General features: G+C 38.9%; 1 protein-coding gene across 3 annotated transcripts in view; it reads left to right on the forward strand.

The window, feature by feature from the left end:
- Positions 1–11,008, forward strand: part of Tmod (tropomodulin) — an 80,657-nt gene extending 69,649 nt beyond the window's left edge. The window contains exon 11 of one of the 3 annotated variants that reach the window (XR_013002348.1): positions 10,308–10,389. Coding sequence is in view for 1 of the 3 variants with exons in the window: in XM_076382472.1 (XP_076238587.1) it covers positions 10,308–10,372 (65 nt within the window). In the remaining 2 variants the exon portion in view is untranslated. Of the gene's footprint in view, positions 1–10,307 lie in introns of all 3 variants that reach the window. The other 2 variants (XM_076382472.1, XM_076382473.1) reach the window with 2 other exon arrangements.
- Positions 11,009–21,279: the final 10,271 nt, after the last annotated feature.

The raw sequence follows: 21,279 nt of genomic DNA on the forward strand, positions 1-21,279 counted from the left end.
AAAAAGGTGGGAAAATGTATACAAAAATATAAGAATGTGAAAAAGTTGAAAGTATACGAAAATTTTAATGTTTGAAAATATTGCATAATTAATGCAATCTTTTTTTTCATCTTTATATTTATGACTAAAATTTGCAGCGTATCTTTTACAAAGAAAGAACAGTGGGTGTTGCAGACTACTTAAATTTAGGTCGACATAGCGCGAGTTTCCCTTCAGCAGCCATTTGTCAGTCGAGTCAGCCCGATAGCACGTAGATTTTGATAAGGAAGCGAAAGTAAAAGGAGCGAGGGGTGGAAAACAGTAATGGGCTCGGCCGACTGTTCGCTGCTTCGGACTCTCTCTTCTCTCCTGTGTAAATGAACCCATTTGTATTCGGTTGTACCGCCAATTCATCCCTCCTCGATACCCGAATTCTCATTAAATTTTAGAACACGGAACGACGCCAAGGATCACGCTGGGAAATTATTTCCCGTATGAGGCGACCACTGTGAGGGTGTTTTCGAGGATGCAACTAATCGCAGACACGACAGGCTGAGGCTGGCCTTGTGTAATAAATCGAGTCCAACAGTTCTGTGGAATTTTGAATTTTCATTGAAGAAAAAGGAAACTAAAGATATTAGTACACGAGAGAAATGAAGAAATATATAATTCTTAATAATTTATTATTCAGTAATGCTACTAGAATTGTAACGAAGCTTTTATAGAAATTATAGAAATTTCTGTAAATTTTTTATGTCATTCTGGGGCAATTTTTAATACATCTGTGTTTTTATTAGGTATATTTTTGCTTGTAATTTTCGATATATAGATGAATTCATTATGAGAGAGAATTTGTAGTGCAGTAGGTACTCTTAAATATGAATTCTACTTAATGTGATATTACAGTAAAATGTAAAATATAATGTGACTTATAATTATAGTTGTAATTGTGAAGGGTTGGGTTGAAGAATAGGATTTTCTTCCTGAAGTCCTCATTTTCTGGAGAAAAAGAAACTTCAGATCTGTCAAGTGCCTGTGCGGTTGGCAAAGTAGTTCGTTAAGAGCACTCAGCAGGATTCAGAGTCAAATTTTTGGAAACGATACGTGGTAGAGAAAGAAAGTTCATTCTCCAATTTCCATATAATATTTTTGAACGTGGAATCAGTATCTGAAATTCAAATTTCATTTCAGAAATTTAGAACCTGTGAATTTTTAATTCGAGTAAAGATAAGATAAATTTGAAAAACTACTTGAGTTATCTTCTGAAAAATATTATTTCTTTAGTCGCCATGAAAGGCTGAATTGTGAAATATTGTAGGTAAATTCCATGAGAATAGCGCGCAAAACCAGTGACACATTTCACTGTCTCGGTTAAGAACACATCACAGAGTGGGATTGGTTCATCTATGTTTGATACACGTCGTAATATTTTGTTTCGGAAAAATTGTAGGATAAACGAGGATCCAACGAAAATGGCGAATAGGGAAGGACTTGCGATAGAAATTCGAGCCAATTTATTCGACAATTGAAGCTTCAATTACTTTCCGTCCGAGCTGCATACAGCCGAGCTTTTTTCCTCCAGCTTCTCTTTTTGCTGTGAGTTTCTACCTTCCCTTTTTTTTTCTATCTTCCATCAAACAGTGCCGACCATTTCTTCTCATCTATTTTGGATTTTACGCTATCATCGATGCCTTTGCCTTCATTTTTCTTTTCGGTCCGCGAGCGAATTTTTCACTGGATATTAGACTCTATTCCCCTATCATCCCAGCCATTTATCTCAGAAAAATTTCACAGTTTTGGGGCATTGACAATTCCTCCTTGTCTCGATTGAACACTGGCTTTAATACACTCGTTGATTCAGTGTTATTGCTAGATTTGACTGTGGCTTTACTTGGATAAGATCCAGGTGCTTTAGAAATTTCCAGTTTTCTGTTCCTTGTGTGAAGTATGCTGGTATCGTTGTTAATTATGGTAGGTTTAATGTCAGGTGTGTTCATATTTCATTCAAATAACCCAGAATTTTTAGAAGCAGAGTTATTAAAATTGTTATTGCTTTTCTAATACAGGCTATCTATTAGAATAAAAATTCTGAGTTTCTGAAATATGTAGGTATTCTGTTTCTATAGAATTTTATACATTCTGTAGGATCTATGAAACTACTATAAGACCCTAGACTCAATTGGCCCATAGTTTTGAGCCAGGACATAAATTTGAAAGAATGCAGCACTATAATAGTTCCAAAATCTATTTAAAAAACTTCACCAGGTATTAAAAACAAGATTCTGTAAAATTCCTTGCAAATTCCATCAAAATACATCAGACCTATGGAGTTACTAGAAGACTCTAGAACTAATTGGTCCAAAATCGTGACCCTGAAAGTGACTTCAAAAGGGAGCAGCATTATAATAGTTCCAAATACTATTTGAAACACCTCACTAGGTGCTGACAGCAAAATTCTACAAGATCCCCTGCAATTTCCACTAAAATGTACCAGACCTATGAAGCCATCAGAAGACCCTAGAATTAACTGGTCCAAAGTTTTGACCTTACAGGCGACTTCAAAAGAGTGTAGTCCCATAGCACTTCCAAATCTCATTTAAAATACATCTCCAGGTCCCAACACCGAAACTCCTCCACAAATTCCCCCAGAATCTCCACCAGAAAACCCCAAGCCCACTTTGTCCAGAGTCCCAACCCCAGAGGTGACTTCCAAAGCATGTAGCTCCATAACACTTCCAAATCCCATTTAAAACACATCTCCAGGTCCCAACAGCAAACGTCCCCCTCAAATTCTCTCAGAATTTCCACCAGAAAATCCCAATCCCACTTTGTTCAAAGTCCCGACCCCAGAGGTGACTTCAAAAGCATGTAGCTCCATAATACTTCCAAATCCCATTTAAAACACATCTCCAGGTCCCAACACCAAACGTCCCCCACAAATTCCCCCAGAATCTCCCCCAGAATCTTCACCAGAAAACCCCAAGCCTACTTTGCCCAGAGTCCCATCCCCAGAGGTGACTTCAAAAGCATGTAGCCTCATAACACTTCCAAATCCCATTTAAAACACACCTCCAGGTCCCAACACCAAACGTCCCCCACAAATTCCCCCAGAATCTCCACCAGAAAGCCCCAATCCCACTTTGTCCAAAGTCCCGAGCCCAGAGGCGGCTCCAAAAGGTGCCAGCGTTGCATTGTTGCGCAACCTGTACGTAACGCGATCCAGTCGTAGGGTGCCACTGTGCCAAAAAACGTGGATCGATCGTCCGGTTTACGTAAACGCATCGACGTCACGTGAATGCAGCCACGTTATCGGATTGAGGCATTGCCGAGCCGCCGTTACGTAACCCTGGGAGCCGAACCCCTGAGCTCCCCGCGATGCCAGCGGGATCGTTAATAACTCCGCATTACGGCTTTCACCGCGATATACAACTGCCTGCCCTCGACCAACGAGGGATGCCGCCGTTCCCCATTTTACGGGGAATTAATTATTAACGCGCCGCTGTTCACCGTGAAACGGTGGAAGACGGCTGTTACAGCGGCCAACAGGATGAGGCCGCAGGTGGGAACGGATTCCGCGGCTCTCTATACGATTGTCAACGCACCTCTGAGTGGTTTCCCTTGTCCCGTGGATAATTGTGCAGGTAATTACCCGCCAGGATCGAGTCGTGTATTCTTTTGCTTGCGATAATTCTACATTTGAACGATGACAGATGTTTCACTGGTTCGGGCCTCTGCAGAATTCATACCCTCGTTATGTGCTCGTTGGGATTGTACTTGCTCTTGAGATTAATTCGTGTGTTCACGTGGGTGATAAGATTGAAATGTGGAAAGAGGTTTGAATATGAATTAAGGGTGATTTTCAAGGGATTTTTTAAAAGATCGATCTGTGTCGATTTTATCGTGAATGAATTCCTTTGGCAGAAAATCGTGTACCTAGTTAAGTGTCCAGTTTCATGTCTGTTCTTAAATTTCAATTTTTATTTGTGTAGAAAAATTCTGACGAACTGTCCTGCAAAAATTTTCAATTGCTTAACTTTGTGCTCAATTAAGTTACAAGCAACTACGTTCATAAAAATTTCGATAAAAATTATAAAACACAATACTTTAATAACAGATTAATCTTTCACCAAAAAAAGTAATAAAATCCTACCAGAAATTTATTCTTCTTGTTGAAATTGTCATATTCGAATTTTGCAAACTTTTTTATTCAGAGCAGTTAGCAACAGTTTCAACAGCTCAAACTTGATTCGCAACTGGGTTAAATGCAGACAATTAACAAAACATTATTAAATTTCAGTTTTCATGGAAGCCCTTCGTATGGTAGGCATTCGGTATTGCGGTTTTTATAAGTTAAACGACAATCTGAACGTATTCTCATTGTAAATGTTTACAGGGATCCCGTTGGGGATAATATCCCTGATGCAATTCTCATTTCCGCCTTGGATGCTCTCAAACGTTAGCGTTAAGATCGATCGAGACTCCTTTTTGTTTCGAAGCTAGGTTAAGTCTGATCATCGACACGCTGACCCCAATTACTCTGCTCAGCAAGTTTTTCCATCGAACTGGGGAGATCTTGGGAGAAGAAAGCCACCGACGATCTCCTATCTCAGAAGGCACTTTGGGCCACAAATTGATCTAAACTCGATCGAAATGTCCGAAGAAAGATTGAGCAGCTTTATTCTTCGAGATTTTAAGTAGAACTTCAAGCATTTTATAAACAAGCATTTTAGAACGAAAAAGATGTGAGCTACTTATATTTGGTTAGAAACCAATCTAGGGGAATTTTATCGTATCATGATTCGTTTTACAAATATAAGTAACTTATATCTTTCTAGTTCCAAAATATTTATAGCAAATTTTTCAATACTTCGCTAGGACAATTTCAAATTCGAATATACTATTAAAGTGGAATATTTAAAAATTGAATACTGAAGTAACTTCAAAGATCGTTACTGCTTCACCCCAAAATTAATTCACGAACCCATAATAATTCTTCTACAATAAAGCTTCGAACAGAATCCCTAGCGATGCCAATATGAAATCTAGAATCGACTTTAAATCGAGCACAGAGAGCCCGAACTCCGAACCAGACGAAGATTCGAGAAGAGAAGTGGCTGTAACAGAGACTTACCAATTCTGAAGCCCTTTCAGGAAGGGTCGAACGAGGCGTTTCAGAAGTCGCATTTCGCAGTTCGGATCCGAGTCAGTGACACAGCAGCTCGGTGTGACAGGGCACAGAAACTTCTCAGATCAACTGGAAATTTCTTTCAAGGGAAATACATCGAACCCTCCCTCGCCTGGGCAAGGATTCTAGCGTCATCGAGCTTGGCCCATTGGCCAACGACAAAACGATTTTCACGGAATATCGGACCGACAGGAGCTCGCGGGAGGTTCAGACCGTCGACGTCGATCGTCGACGAAAGAACGAGTCGGGGAATGACGGTGCCCTTATGACGCAATCGAAACGAGGAAAGGAAACTACGGAATCACGGAGTCGGACGTTTCACACTCGATTGACGCGTCACTCGGTTTCATCTCCTCCAGCGGGAGAAGCTCCTGGCAGTTACCCTGCTATTTTCTCTTCATCCGTTCTCCTCGTTCGATGCAACAACCTTTTAAGAATATTCCTACCCCGCCAGGATTTAATGTCCCGTGAAACGAGGACTTTCCTCTTGTCTTTCGAACCCGCGACATTGTCTGCTTTATTATTAGGAGCCCTGAGGTCGCTAATGGTGAACGACAGGAGGGATTCAGAGGCGAACAGTGGTTAATAAAATGTCCTTTTAGAGCTAAGATTATTGACAACTAATGCGACCAGTCACGATCCTCTGGCGTTATTTGTCTACTGTGAGTGGGAATTATGGAGTTATTCTTGATGGAACTGATTCGTATGTTCAGGTGTGTGAGGCTGTGATGGAAATAGGTTAGGATTATTATTATTCTTTGGATGGAGTAGTTTAGTTTTGGGAAGAAATTCGAAATTTTGCAGTTTTTGTTATATGTTCGTCAAGGTTTATCTGTTACATGTATGTAAAATTATTTCTACCACAAGAGAATAGGGTCCCTTGAGACGTGACTAGACAGTTTTGCAAACTCACGTTATATGATTATCACTCAGAACCGATTAGAAACATATATCGTGTACAAGATAGGCAATCCTCATCTCCCTTAAAATCCAGATTATTTTTTGTGTCAGATAGAATTACGTTTCAAGGAGATCCTCCTTTCTCCAGGTATTAAGGTAACGATGAACATGTAACGAATAAAGTTTGATGAACTTATAACGAGAATCTTTACTGAAATCAGAGGATATAATAATAGTTCAGAATATTTTAGAATGGATTCGTGTAACTTAGATATGAGAAAATAATTGTCTCCCTCTGGTGTTATGATTAGTTTAGTATATTATAAATTAGTAACACAGATTTAATTCTAGGTGCAAAGAAGTAAGTCACAGTAATCCTGCCTCAGTCTTAATAAAAAATTAAGCGACCAGTTAGCTCGCTTCATAACTACTTTTATGGCTTTGTCTTACGATCTTTTATAAGTCATAAGTACGTTTGGAACGCGGCCATTTAAATACGATTTTAAACAGTCGATCCACAAAATAATCTCTAACGTATACAGTGGCCCACGCTAAATGTCGCGGTGGAATTTCGAGACTTCTCTTCAACTTCGTAGAAAATTACCTCGAACAGAACTTCTGCTTCTTACTCTGCAAATTTGCAAGAATTGGATCTTTCCGCAGAACAAGGAACATGGAAGTTACATTTAATTTCTTGAATAACTAAGAAACTCATAAGTTTCATTAGAAAAACTTTTAATCTTTGAACTTCAGAGTTTCACAATTTTTGATGTACTAAATTCGTTCTAATAATTTCGATTTTTTCAGAAAATTTCAGATTTTCAGGTCATACAAATATTGAGTTTAGAATTTTCGAACTTTAAATATTTTCAACATCTTTCTAGCTGCTTATTTCGATTTTTCAATCATATCCTTTGCAAAAAAAAAACAGACATTATTCTATTACTACATAATTCACATGATATTATACACACAAAATTCTGCCTTCTGAAATAAAATAATTCTCTCATAATCTCATTGCAAAATTTGCTTAAGACTGTAAAATAAGATCTACAAAACGAAAGATCGAATGAAAAATCAAAATTTTCTAGAAAATGTCTTGGAGCCTCCATTGGCTCATCCAGTCTCCAAAAAGTCAACGTCATTAAACGTCAATGTGATTCTTCTCAATCGTCGTAATAAATCCAACCGAATGAACTCATCAGTGTGCGTAGCGTTTAATGTTCGATCGATATTCGAAATACTGTTCGACTGTGCTCCTGTCGTACGGACCACGGAAACTTGTCCCAGCCACGTTTCATTTATCTCCCGCTGGCAGACGCAGCCGCTCCGTATTCTGCAAAAAATTACGGCGCCCCAATAAATCTGATTTCCACCGAAAGTTTCCCGTACGGCGGTCGTTTGCAATTTTTCGTGATTTGTGGGAGGCAGAGGGCGGGGATAAAAAAAAGAGGCTGCCTTTCATCGATGCGCGATCAGTGCTTATTCGAGGCCACGCGAAAAACGAAAGGAAAATTCATGGTGTAGCTTTTTCCCTCTTAAGAGCCTTCCTGTAAGTTTATAGCAGAGAAAGTGTCACATTCAAGGCAGAGAAAGTAGCAAATATGATACCTCGCTGTGATTCGACGCGAAACGCTGTCTATCAATGCATTTATAATCGGTGAATAACGAACAATTTATTCATGGAAGGTGTCGGTTTCGTTTGTCATCGTGAAATCAGAGCAACGCTCACAGGCGCGTATCTCCGTTTGCCATTTAAACGACTATCGATACTGTTTTTCTAGTGAAATGGAATTCGTTTGGCGGCGATTCGGGTAACTTTCTGCTGGTTTATGTTATACAGGGTGACTCATTTCACTGTTTCGCTGAAATCTACTTGTGAACTGTTTATTGGATAAAATAATGTTTCGAACGAAAATTGTTGGATATCAGAAGCATACAGTACAATAATTAGTTTTTTAGTGTCTCACTTTTTTGTCAAGATATGATCACCTTGAGTTTTTTAACCCTAATGCTTATATTTGACAATGGGATTTGGAAGAATTCTAAATGCTGAATAAAAAAATAAATAAGATGTATGAGGTCAAAAATGAATAATTACCGAGATAGTGTCATAAATTTTTCATGCAAGTAGTGTTCAAAATGTTGTCCAAAGTTTAGTTAACCTTCATTGGAGAATGTTTCGAAAGTGATTAATATTTGACATTGTATACCTTAATATTTTTTAAAATACCTTGTGTCAAATGTAACATATTACGTTTATAAAAACAGGGTGACCTCCATATTTTAATAAAAAAATGAAATAGAAAAAAAACTATATGCTTCTCTAAATTTCACACAATTTTTATTCGAAATATTTTTTTCTACAACAAATAGTTTACAAGCAAATTTAGGTGAAACAGTTAAATGACTCACCCTGTATGTAGAATTTTCGAATACCTGATCTGCAAAATTGATTTGGATATTAATCTTCGAATTAATGGAATTCCTCAGAGATCATGAGATTTAAAGATTTGGGGATTTGAATTTTATATAATAAAATATATAATTCCGAATCTGTTACAAAAGAATTATAATGGCAGGCTACGCTCGCGAAATTTTGTCGATTTCACCTAAAATTTCTCACGACGAAATTTAATTAATAAACCAGCCATCGGATGCATAAAGGCTTCGTGTGTGTTGTTTGCATTTTGGACAATATCACGCGTAATAATGTCGCGCGACTCGACAAAATCGATTCATTGCGAACTGCGGGAACCCTTTTGCTTATCGGGAACAGCGAAAACGATGATGACGCGTTAAAAATGCTCGTACGACTAGACTGTAATTTCCGACGAAGTCATCATAATTCGTTTGGTCAGGAAACGTTGGGAAATTCGGAATTTCCACTTGGCTGGGAAGAAATTTCAAAAAATGTGACAAAAATGTAATTTTTTCGCTCTGAAACTGAGCCTTTGTTCATCGAATTTTTATCGCAGAGAAATTTGTGGATATTATTTTCTATAATGTTCACCATCTCTGCAGAAATACTATAAACACAGGTGAATATTTTCATTCAACTGGTTTCGCACATTCATAATCATGAAATTGAATTATTCTAAATTACCGCAATTAGGGTGTAGCAATAGCGGTTTGGAAAACGCATAATTATTTACCACATTCATTTTTTCTGTCTAAGTCTTCATTTGAGGTTCCTTCAAAAAAATGAAAAACGAAACAGTCTCGACGCTTTTCGGGAACCTACGTTGCAAACCCTCAAACGAGAGATTTCGTAAAAATAAACGTTTCACGGCGCTCTCCCCCTGGCGTCACGTTAATTACTCGAGCTTCACGAGTCGCGTCGGGACAGAGTAAAGGGGAACGTTGCCATGTGTGGATTATCCTTTCGAAAGATGCTCGCGATGCAAACTGTCGGTCGACATTTTTCCCTCTCCCTTCTTGCGTCTTTTTATTTTTATTTCGTCTCGCTTTAACGCTGCACCGCATCTTTGATGTTTAGTCTTCGCCTTGGATCCATTCATATCGTTGTAATCCGTGATCGTGGGTGAACGACGTCAAGCTAACGCTTAGCTGGGATTTAAGTAATTCATTATACGCCACGTTCACTTCCATTTTTAAGTTGAATCCACTTGAATAAAAATATCGTGAGATCTATAATAGGAAGTCATGTGTAAGGTGAATCGTTTATTTCATGATTTGTGGTTCAGTGGAAGGTTGTAGGAAAGAGTTTGGTAAACTGGGAGAAAGTTTAATAGTGATCCCTCGTATACTGATCACAATTGGACTGGATTTGTGATCAGTTAACCGGGGTTGTGTATCACTTAACCGGGGTGTCACATTAAATGAGGACCAATCGTCCCTACTAAGAATTGTTTCAACCCTCTATAAATATCTTAACAATAAAATGAAGTCTCGAAAAATAGTGAAATCAGTCGAACATATGTGGCTGCTGAGGAGGAAATCTCGCATTAATAAAAAATGAACAAGTGTTCACAGCAACACCCCAGTTACTTTGTCTTAAGCTGGTTATAAATTACATAGTTCAAAGAAGTATATTTAAAAAAAAAATCTGTAAAAAATCGGGGAACTGGCTTTGTTGTCCTAACCTAAAAAATGTTTGATCACAGGAAAAAGTGGCTTGTGAATCATCAGATCGTTCGAATCAGTTCATAGATCGGCGAAATCGCGATCTTTGGAACGTGTTCTCACAGGGGGCCGCCGATGGGCGACGTTTTTTCCACAGATCGGCTGCGCCGCATGGGAAGGTCATCCCGCAACTACACCATTGGCTGGTCTTCGTACCGATGAACACTTGTGTCCACGACCTCAACAACCAGGACGACTTCGACTCCGATAGCGACGACGAAGTAATCTTCTCGCCTTAAACATTTCACTTTGACCAAATCATAATCAATGTTGAACAATTTTAACATTAATGCCAGCGAAATATTTTTAAAAAAGAGCAGTATAGATGAATCGAGTTGATTCTTTCAAATTGAAAAATTTGAGGCCCATAAATTTTAACAAACTTCAAGTTTCTAAGAAATCTTAAGCACCTCGAAAATTTGTAGAATTTTGTAAGTATTGAAACTCAGGTATGCTCAAAATTTGTATATTTTGAAGATGTCTCAATGTTGCGATTCGGAAAAATATTTAACAATGTATAACTTCCTAAGATTTTTAACTCGTGCGGATTAGAAAGAATTCACTAGAGAAGCACCACAGTTTTCAAGAATTGGTGTGGATCTGGTTTTAAAATATTCATTTCTGCTGCGGGAGCCTGTTATTTCAGCGAATAATAGTCAAAGTGGCATGCATAATTATCCTCTTAATTGAACATCATCGACTACTCTTCATCGCGTTTCCGCGGTCGTGTTCCGCGGTTTCGGTTTCGAAGGTAGTCTAGCCGTTCCGCTGTCACTTCCGGTTTCCCTTCCCAGCGCATTCAGTGCGCCCGGAAGTGTCTCGTTTTCCCAGCCGGATGCCGCGAAGCCCGCTGAATCGCACCTGACCACTTCCGTCTGTACGTCCAGTGCCCTTGCGTCGTCCCTCTTCACGGGTCAGCACGCTTGAACGTCGCCCCCGCGCGTCGAATGTTTCGTTTTCTTATTTTCTCGCGCCTCTTTTCCACAGTTTCGACGGATTTGAACGTGACGCAAATCGAGCAGAAAGTTGTCCTCCTTTTTCCTCGCTCTATCGAGGCTGGAAAATCGACGCGAAATTCGCCGAAGTTTTAGACGAATAGTTTTATGACGCAGAGTAGGATAAGTAAAGAATTTGTACATAATTTATTTGGTTTTTAGTTCGCGATTAAAGTGGAATTAGCTGCTCGAAATCACAGCGACGTTCACGGTTGATTCGCTTTATTCAAGCTCAGAGGAATCGCGCTCGTGCACTGGACGGGATTATTCTCCTCTTTAATCGCATTCTGTTGCTATTTCGCGACGCTGAAACATTTGAGTAAAAGATTTAAGCGAGTTTTAAGCTTTGCGGGAAGATTAATAAATTCTGATGGTATTGTCGCTGCGAAGTGGAATTCGATGAGCTGGAAATCGGATTGCCGCTCGTATAACGTGATATATAATAATACGATCAGAAATGTCCGACATTAAACATTCGATGGTGTAGAACAAAATCGACACGAGTTCAGTAGTCGATACTTGAAATGTTTGCTTTAAACAATTTATAAAGGTATTGTAGTAGTTCGAATAGTAGCTTCTCGCGTGAAGAGATCTGAAATAATATTTCAGGAACCTAGATTGACGACTTTGGTGGCGATTGTTGACTTTTTATTCAAAAATAAACAATAGTTCTAGTATAATACTGTAAGGCGGACCAATTGAATTGTTCATTTTAGAGGAAACTAAGAAGTCTTTTACTATTTCGCGATGTGAAGTCTCGTTTTCGAGATACAAGCAATTAAAATTGCGAAGTGGGACTTCCGATGGACGCCATTTAATTTAAATAGCGACATCTGTTCAATAACCTACACCATTTTAAAGAATTCCTATATACAGTTACACACATAATTTTTATTATTTCTTATTAATCAATAAATAAAGTAACTGTTATAAAGAAACATTACAAAAATGTAATAAAGTATTCATATATTACCAAAAGATATAACCTCTAAAACTGATCTAAGTCAGTGTCCATAGAATCTGCTTTCTCTCTTAAGACACAGACAAGAAAATCTCTTTTTAGACGTTTGTCGCCTTTTATTCGCAATATCTCCTATATCAAACCACGTGACACGCCATTACAGGGTCACTAAACGAATCCTCCAGCGACAATAATCGCTACCGGAGGCCGCTCAGATTTCCCCTGAAATATTATTTTTACCCAGCATCGCCGTGGGCTGCCATTCAAGGAACGGCTGACCAGGACTCTTTCGTGCGGTCGCGTCGAATATCGTCTGTAATTGAGAGAGCGTTCTGCGAGAATGGGATTGCTTGAATGGGGGAGGGAGAAGGGTAGAGAGGTTGTGATATACGAATCATTTCTGTCGCCTTTGAGAGCGTGCACTTACGCGCGTGGGACGTCGTGGAAACCCCAGAGCGGTTCGTAGCATCGCGAGATGTAAGAAATTTACGAGTAATATTAATATATTGCGACATTTGTCCTAATGTTAGGTAAGCGCGATACGCCGGGAGGAAAGTTTCATTGAACTCGAGGAGATAGAAGCGGTACGTTTTGCTTGGAGAGTTTAAAGGTGACAGGAAGTGGAGGACGCGCATAACGTGGATTTTTCTTGTCTATGCTGAATACTATATGTGCGTTCTCAGGCGTATAAAGTGCTTGAAATTCTGTATTCTGCTAGGCGAACCTTGACGCTGCTAGCCTGCACGCCGTCAGAGTTTTAACGGAGGAAAGTGTGGAGATGCAAGGGAATTGTTTAGCAAGCGTGTGCAGGCACAAGCAAAATTAAAATCTAGGGACAATGAATTGTGTAATAGAAACTCAACGAGTTAGACATCTGCTTGTTGCAAATTTAATCCAGGCTCACTCTAGAACCTTTTTTCAACAGCGGGATAAATCTGGCTACCCAGCTGTTGACTTAAATGCGTCAGAAATAGTCGACACCTCTCTCAGAATTACTCTGGATTTAATCTATTTTTAACACATTATAAAATCTAATTTTAATTTAGTCCTCACTGAGCTTCTGTGTAACTTTAGACCTAAGTCAAAATTGTAAATTTAATTAATTTAATTTATTAGACTGTCTCGATATAAATCTAGGCTGTTCTTGAATTGAAGGTAGATATTTCTACTTATTTTCTACAGAAACAGTTCAGATCAGCGATAGTAGCTTCAGTTGAATCTTCAGTTCTTTAAGTACTTGCGTTTTGCAAACTTTGAACGTTATTTGCGTCAAGGATCTCCTTTCAGTATCATTGAACGATGTTTCCCCTTGATTCCGATTCAATCGAACTTTCCATCCGAGTGACGGTTGAGCGATGGGAGATGATCCTTCCTTAAAAAGAAGACCTTCGTATCTTATTCCCGATTCGCCACGAATCACGTGTTCACGATGAAACGTTCATCTCCGATCGTTCTACTTCTATTATTCACTAAGGTACTAACGTTCTTCTTAATTAATTAGCATACGAGATTCAGTCTGTACATATTGTCTTCGCTGTCGTTTCTAATAATAGTTCGTGAATCGTCCACGTAGCAGGGGATGAATGGATGAATCTTATCGAGTTTTAATGAACGTCGTGTGAGAGGGAGCGAATAGTGAAAGCGGAAATAGAGTGTGAAGCAGAATGTGTGACGCGTGTCCCGCGCGATTTCGATAGATGGTTAGAGTGGAAAAATTGACGCAGACTAATTAGTGAAAATGATATTGTAATCACTTGTCTCGCTCGCGGCCTTTTGAATACGCGTTCTTCTACTTGTAATCAACGTACTCGCATAAGCACTCCGGCACGCACGACACCTAATCACGTATTCTACGTACGAAACTCAACTGCACGCGCACGATCAAAGCCTTGCTGCTAGCCTTATCTTGTAACGCGAAGTTTAAATAAACGATGGTAAACGCAACACAGGTACATTTTACGTCCCTTCCGTTTTGTATCATTTATTTATTATTCCCTTATCCGTTCCTGATAGTCCTTTGCTTGAACTATTTCAGGTTCCACAGTGAAAAGGTGATAATATGATTTAGAGGTTCGAGGTAGACTTCAGAAGCCGCTGGATGACTGGTAAGAGAACACTGATTATATTGTAAAATTAACATTTTATTCTATTAGTGGGACTCTAGTCCAGGGATGCCAGATGAGCAGAACTTTCTGACGTCACTATAATAAGAGTAGAAGATGGGGGAATGACGCTGTCCAACCGTATTGGGTTCCCACGTTCCCCCACTCCTACTCCTATTGTAGTGACGTCAGAAAGTTCTACTTACTTGTTATCCCTATTCTACCCTTAGTTACTGACGCTCAAATAATGTTTTATTGAAGTGAAGAGTATTCTAAGTACTTTCCTCCACTCTCAGAAACCCAGGTTCCACTGTCTCTAGTCCAATATTTCACATTCCAATAAATCTGCAATATAAATACCGATAAGGATCAAAAGTAGAGTGTGAAAATGCCTGAAGCACAGATATCAGAATATTCAGAGCACAACCTATTATCAAGACTAGGCTACTTTGCTTTAGATTACCCTAGACCACTGGAACCTCTTCCACTCTCAATCTACACAGACTCATATGCTCCTCCTATATGCCACCATTACCCATTCACCTATTAAACAACGTATCACTCAAAAGAACCCTAGCTAAGTGAACATCTTGTCTTCAGATTCTGGCCAAGTGATCATTTCGTCAGCCTGGAACTCCCTTCTCGCAATACTAGTCAATAACAATCGCTACTCCAAGCGCCTGTTGGGTAACGACGGTGTCAAGGGAGAAGCGATAGATTCTCAGCTCGATCGCAACAAGTTCGAATCCAGTTCGATGGACGTATAGAGACAGATGGTGAATGGAGTCGTTTGCAGGCACGCGTGCTCCATTTGCGAGGTAGCCAGGGAGCGGCGGTTGGCGTGGAGGATGTCTTATCGCGCGACAAAGCGTCTAATCCGCATGCCGGTTTCCGGGCCGACAGTTCCAACGCCAGCCCATGGGATCCATGCTGGACGGAATATATCCGACTTAACGATCGCAGATTATTGAATGCAAATTGATTCCGGGAGCTGCCGTCCGGATTCAGCCGTCTGCCGAGTTCGGGAGTAGCCAAGCTATGCGATTCACAGCTGTGCTGCAATTGCACAGGTGGTTTGCGCGAAGGTGCCGTACCGTCTTTGGAATTTACATGAAAACGTTCGTTCCACAGATTTTGGCATGCTTGTATGACGAAATGGGACACGGAAATTCGGGGAGAGAAGTTTGGGGCGAATCCTGGACTGACACATTTTAATTGGAATGTGAAGATGTGGCTATGTGTGGTGTTGGTGAGAAAAGGTGCTGAGTTGGGTGTGTTGGATTTGTTGGATCTTAAATAGCAGAGGCTCATTAGGTCACTTTAGTCATGTTTCAGAAAAAGGGTCCTGTACATTTCTGGAACTCTGTTTGACCAGTTTTTGATAGTGGGTTAAAGCTGATCCAGACCTGACACAAATTTAAAGTAGATCTAGTCTAATTTTGAGGTATGGTACAGCCCTAATAGAAGTTTAATATAAGCCTATAGGACTTCTTTAAACCAGGATTAGCGCAGACTTAGCCTAAGTTCAGTTCAAACTTAGTATAAGGCTAGCTTAAGTCTGGACCTAAGTGTAGCTCAAGCTTATCCTAGACCTGACTCAAGTTTAGCCCTAAATGTAACTTAAGTTTAGCCTAACTTGAGTTACAAGTTAATCCTAACTAAGCTTGAGCTTAGTTTACGTCTATTTTAAACTTATTCTAGGATCAATTCAAGCTTCATACAGGGCTAGCTCTAATTTAGCTTTAGATCCAGCTCAAGTTCAGCCTAGTTTCAGCTCAGCCTACGTCTAGTTCAAGCCTTTCTAAAATCTAATTCAAACCTGACTTAGTACCACCTAAAGATTAGCTCATACCTGGCCCAGACCTAACCTCAAATTCAATTCATCCTATCTTCATATACGTTCACTCACTAATATTAAGGCGTCATGAACGAGAGAATTCTCACAAAATCTAATTGGAAATCGTAAACCACGACAAACCTCCTTGTCCCAGGTGTACTCCTCGCGTCGCTAAGTTTATTAACTATCGCCGTGCGAATCACTTTTGGGAGGGCTCGCAGCGAAATAGGCAATTTCCTTAATGATCCTCTACACGTTTCTTCGACCACCGTAATTTTAGACGATGCTATTCAGCGATCCTCTTAATTGTCTAACTACTCGCTTGTCACGCGATACATTTTCCTAGTGAAGTTCATTTTCTGAGAGTGTCAACGAAGCCTGACGATGTTACTATAATTAACGACCTATAGACATTACTTCTGAATATTTTGCATTTGTTTCTTGACAATTCCGTAATACAAACGTCCCTTAAGGCGACAGACATGAAGTAAGTAATCGTGTGACTGGCCCCTTGGGAAATTCTATAGCGAGTTGCACGAATTCGAGGTTTGTCTAGGGAATATCTAGGGAGTTAGTTTGCAGTGACAGTGTTACAGTTGGAGCCCCGCAGATAATTAGTGAATAAAATGACCTTTGCTGAGTGACGTTGAATCTAAGTCACCACAAGGTGACATCTACATAAATCAGATGATACTTGTTCCAGAATTACTTGAAAAGTAATGAATTAAGATAGTATCTAACACATAGCTAAAATTATATATTCATTACAGGAAGAAAATTTGGAATGAGCAATTTAAAGAAGACATTTTTCTAAATGTTCCTCAGTCTCTCATTATTATGATACTATTTCGAGTTTGTTGAGTATCACTAATCTAGGGAAAAAATTTTTTTCAAAATTTTAGTATAACTCTATTTCTCAGAAATAAATTGTACACTGTAAATATTCTTCAGACATTCAACGATGAATAGACATTTTCTGATAAATTCTGATCGTTTCAAAATTGAAAATGAGCTTCTGCTTTTTTTCTTAACAACGAATAGTACACACGTAGGTGAAAGAATGACACGTGGTTAGAATGTTTCTCGCAATTCGCAGCGTACGCGGGAGACGTTAATCCAGTTTTCTAAAGCAAGTGGAGGTTTAGTGCAAGCTTAACGCGGTAAAAAATCGAATTAGCTGACTATTATTCAGGGTCCGGGGCGCGTTGCCTAGTTTGCATTTCACAGAGCAAATTTCCATGTCTATAAGGATATCAAGGAGAGTATAAACCACGTCCAACGGCGCAGAAAATATGGCAACAGTATTTCCCTTCTTTCTTTTTTCTCTTTTCTTAAATTACGACCTACTTACCCAAGGCGTAATATTTCATACTTTGTTGCTGCGTCTCACGAGAAGGAACGCGGAATATTAATTTGATTTATTAAGACCACAAAATCAACTTTAGGAAAACGTACTTTTGCTGATAATTCAGTAAAATAATATTAAATTAATTTAATGGGTACACAATTACTTATGTGCTATATAGTGACTTCAAGCTTAATCATCTTAAATATAACATATTTATAAAGGTAGTAGACCAACTCAGAACGATTAAAAATATTCAGTAATATCATTATCAGGCAAAAGAATAAGTATAATTGAAGTAGTTCATCCAATTAGATTTAATTCCACTTTCCGGTCTCGTTCTGTCTGTTTTTCCTTTCTGATTTCTGAAATAAATCCCTAGGAAAGAGTCCAGATAAGCATATTGTACTGAATGGAATTAAAACTGCAACAGTTGATCAGAATGACAAGTGAAAAAGGAGTGCTCCTCTTGAGACAATAGATGCACGTATTTATCGTATTACACGGGGAGACTCGGCCGCTGTCGTCATTCAAAGAGAACCATTAAGACTCCATTAGGGGCGTCACTGTGGAAGTCTTTCGTATTACGGAAGTTACGTCAGCGAAACACGCGCAGGACGCATAGGTTATCTTGTCTCGAATGCTTTCAAATATCAATATCAGCGATCGAAATTGTTTGTTTCTTGAAATAAGTGGCTCGATACTTGATTTTTCTGCTCAGTATGTTTTGGAATATTTTAATCGACAATTGAAGTACAGAATACTATAAAATTTATAGGTTAGAATATCGAGACGCGATTAGTCTGAAGTTGATAGAATAAAATATCTAGTAACTGTTAGCATTTTACGTTCATATTTTAATTGTACATTGAAATTTCGCACCTGGAAGGCCCTAGGGACTTCTAGAGTAAAAACAGTAAAAAATACCCAGGAAGTCCCTAAGGTCTTTTGTGCTGCTTTGATAAATATGGTGTCGTGAGAGGATTTAATCCTTTGCATAAATTTTCTTTAATCCTTATATTACGACTTTCAGATTTTAGTCAATTTTCAGATAGTCAATATTTTATGTGGTGGTCATATTTATTTCTAGTAAAATTCTAGTGACCTAACCTCGTTTTACCCAACTGCTATAGCTCTGATGACAGAAATATGTCGAAAACGCTGTCGCATATAGCTTCAACCTACCCCCCATCTATTTTTCATTATCAACCATTCTTTTCTGTTATTCTGCGATCAATTTGAATTTCGAAGCAGCTCGAGCTTCACGAAACGTCGAAAATAAGACTTGGAATAAGTAATGAATGGAAAGTGGATGGCTCAAGGGGAGCCTGGAAAAATTGACGAGCATAGGAACTAAAGTGTTGCGAAAAAACATGGCGGGCGATGATGGAACATAGAATATGTAATAAGGGCACATTAAGAATTCACGCTAATTATTCACACTTCCATCGAAACGCTGCTTTAAAAGTGAAAAAAGCACTCGAGAAGTTCACTTCAGATTTATTCTCGCTTGGAAACATCTTGTCAGATGAAAATTCATTCAAACGTTAACTTTACACAGCATGGCAACGTTGCCAGTTCGCTGTGGTGCAATACTTCGTAACAAAATTGATCTCTGGCGGGGGAAGGAGGTATCAATACGTGCTTCTCGCGGGTTTAATAGCCACGTGGCGAGATAATAGATTAGAAATAACTTTTTTTGCGCGAAACGGAACGGATGGAGGCGACTAAAAAACGGATATCGATCGCGACTCGTTTGCATGGCCTATTGCCGAGAAAACGACCAAAAAACTCGATGTCAGGAACTTGCAAAACCGATTATCACCTCCAAGTAATTATCCAAGCAGCATACTCAGGGCCAAGTGTCTGCTCCCCCTCTTACGCCCATGTAATTATTCGAAGTTGAGTAGTGCGAGAGGTAAAAAGCGGAAAGTGACAGGGAAACTCGGGAATCGGATTAAAGGCGACGCGACTCGTGAAAGTTAGTATCGACCGAGCTGTCGGTTGCTTCTCAAAAATTCTCTGACAACCTTTTTCGGTTGCGTAATATTTAAGACCGTCGATTGGGAGCAATTATGAGAACACTTCGTGACACGGCTTCAATATACAGCATTCCCTTGATATGAGCTCACCAGATGGATCCAGTAACGAGTTTGTACAGTATAGTATAATTTCTGGTTGCAAATTACGAGTTAAAAGTACTGGAAATTATTTTGAGAAGGAAGACAGGAATTACAGTATATTCGCGTTATGTGTTCATCGTTCAGGATAGGTTAGGAACATATATCGTGTACAAGGTAATGAATTTTCACCTCTCATAATAGTTCGTATTGAATAAAGAACATTTTGAGGGAATGCCTTTGCCTCAAGTGTTGGAGATAATAAAATACATGTATCGAATAAAATCAGGAGAACACATAACGAGAATTCACTGCGCAAAATTAGAGAAAGCCACGATTGAGTAAAAAAGATTGTGATAAATATCGAGATAATGTACAGTAGAAGTGGAAGAAGCATTAAGAAGAGCATGAATACAATCCCTCGATAAGTGTTACTAGACTAGATTTACTGAACATTCCTAATCGAGGGATAACTGTACTCAAGAACTACTAATCCTATTTCCAATTACAATATACAGGCTCGAAAACTGTACTGAAAACTGTAATTTAAGAAAATAATCCAATGGTAACTCATGATCACTAATCGAGGAGCAATAAATTTCCAGACTCATGGGAAAGAGAGAGGCGTATGTATTGCCATATTGAAAGATTGCCAGAACCTGCGAATTGTTAAGGAGAAATGCATGATCGTCGCAATAACAGTAAATGACAAAGCATCGAACGTGTTCGCGCTCGTTTCAAATGCAGATCAGCGGGAAGCGGTAGCGCAGCTTCATTTCCGGTTCCTACGAGCGATTCCGCGTGAACGGTAAAACCAATAGGGGCTGGCGTTGGTCGCGTTCGCGTTTATCGCCGCCATTTTAAATGGAAATGCAGCCGAAGGTTGCGCCCGAAAAAGCCTACCATGAAAAGGCTTGCGTCGTTCAACAGATTGCGAAATGTGTGGACGCGGAAGTCGCTTCTCTCCACTTGCTTGTTGATTTGGATTTCGTTTTTTGAACGTACATATTGAAACAAACTATTTGAATGAGCTTTAGGAGGGTTTAGTAATGGAATTTTGAAGCTTTACATAATTGTGTTTCTAAATTTATTAATTTTTCAAGTTTTGAATGTTGTATTTTTGAATTTTTTTTGTACTTATGTATTCTTAAATTTGTAAATTTTATAATTTTCAACTTCTAAATTTTCAAATTTTTGAATTTTCGAATTTTCGAATTTTTGAATTTTCAAATATTCGAATTTCAGGATTTATCGACTTTCTAAATTTCTGAATTCTCCAGTTTCTGTATTTTGTAATTTTTAGCCTCTGAATTTTTAAATTTCAGGATATCTGAATTTTTCAATTACTGCATTTTTGAATTTCTGAATAAAAAATTGTTTAGGCTTTTAAATTTCTTTATTTTATAATTTCTGGATTTTTGAACCTTTAAAGTCTTTAATTTTTGAAGTTTTGAACTGGTGAATTTTTGATGTTTTAAATTTATTTAGTAGAAGCATTCCAACACAATATCTTAATTCTTAAATAATTTTCAACAATTTTCCTCGGCTCTTCCTGTCTTTCGGAAGTTAATTTTCCGTATTAAAGCAACATTGTCACAGTGTACATCAATCGGCGCATAAATACGCACGAAGTGACTCGATTCAAGGGAGAGTCCCTTAAATTATCTCCAATCGGTAGGAACATTCTGCCCGATAGATCCTCGCCAGTC

Source organism: Calliopsis andreniformis, chromosome 7, assembly GCF_051401765.1.
Source record: "Calliopsis andreniformis isolate RMS-2024a chromosome 7, iyCalAndr_principal, whole genome shotgun sequence".
Lineage (NCBI taxonomy): Eukaryota > Metazoa > Arthropoda > Insecta > Hymenoptera > Andrenidae > Calliopsis > Calliopsis andreniformis.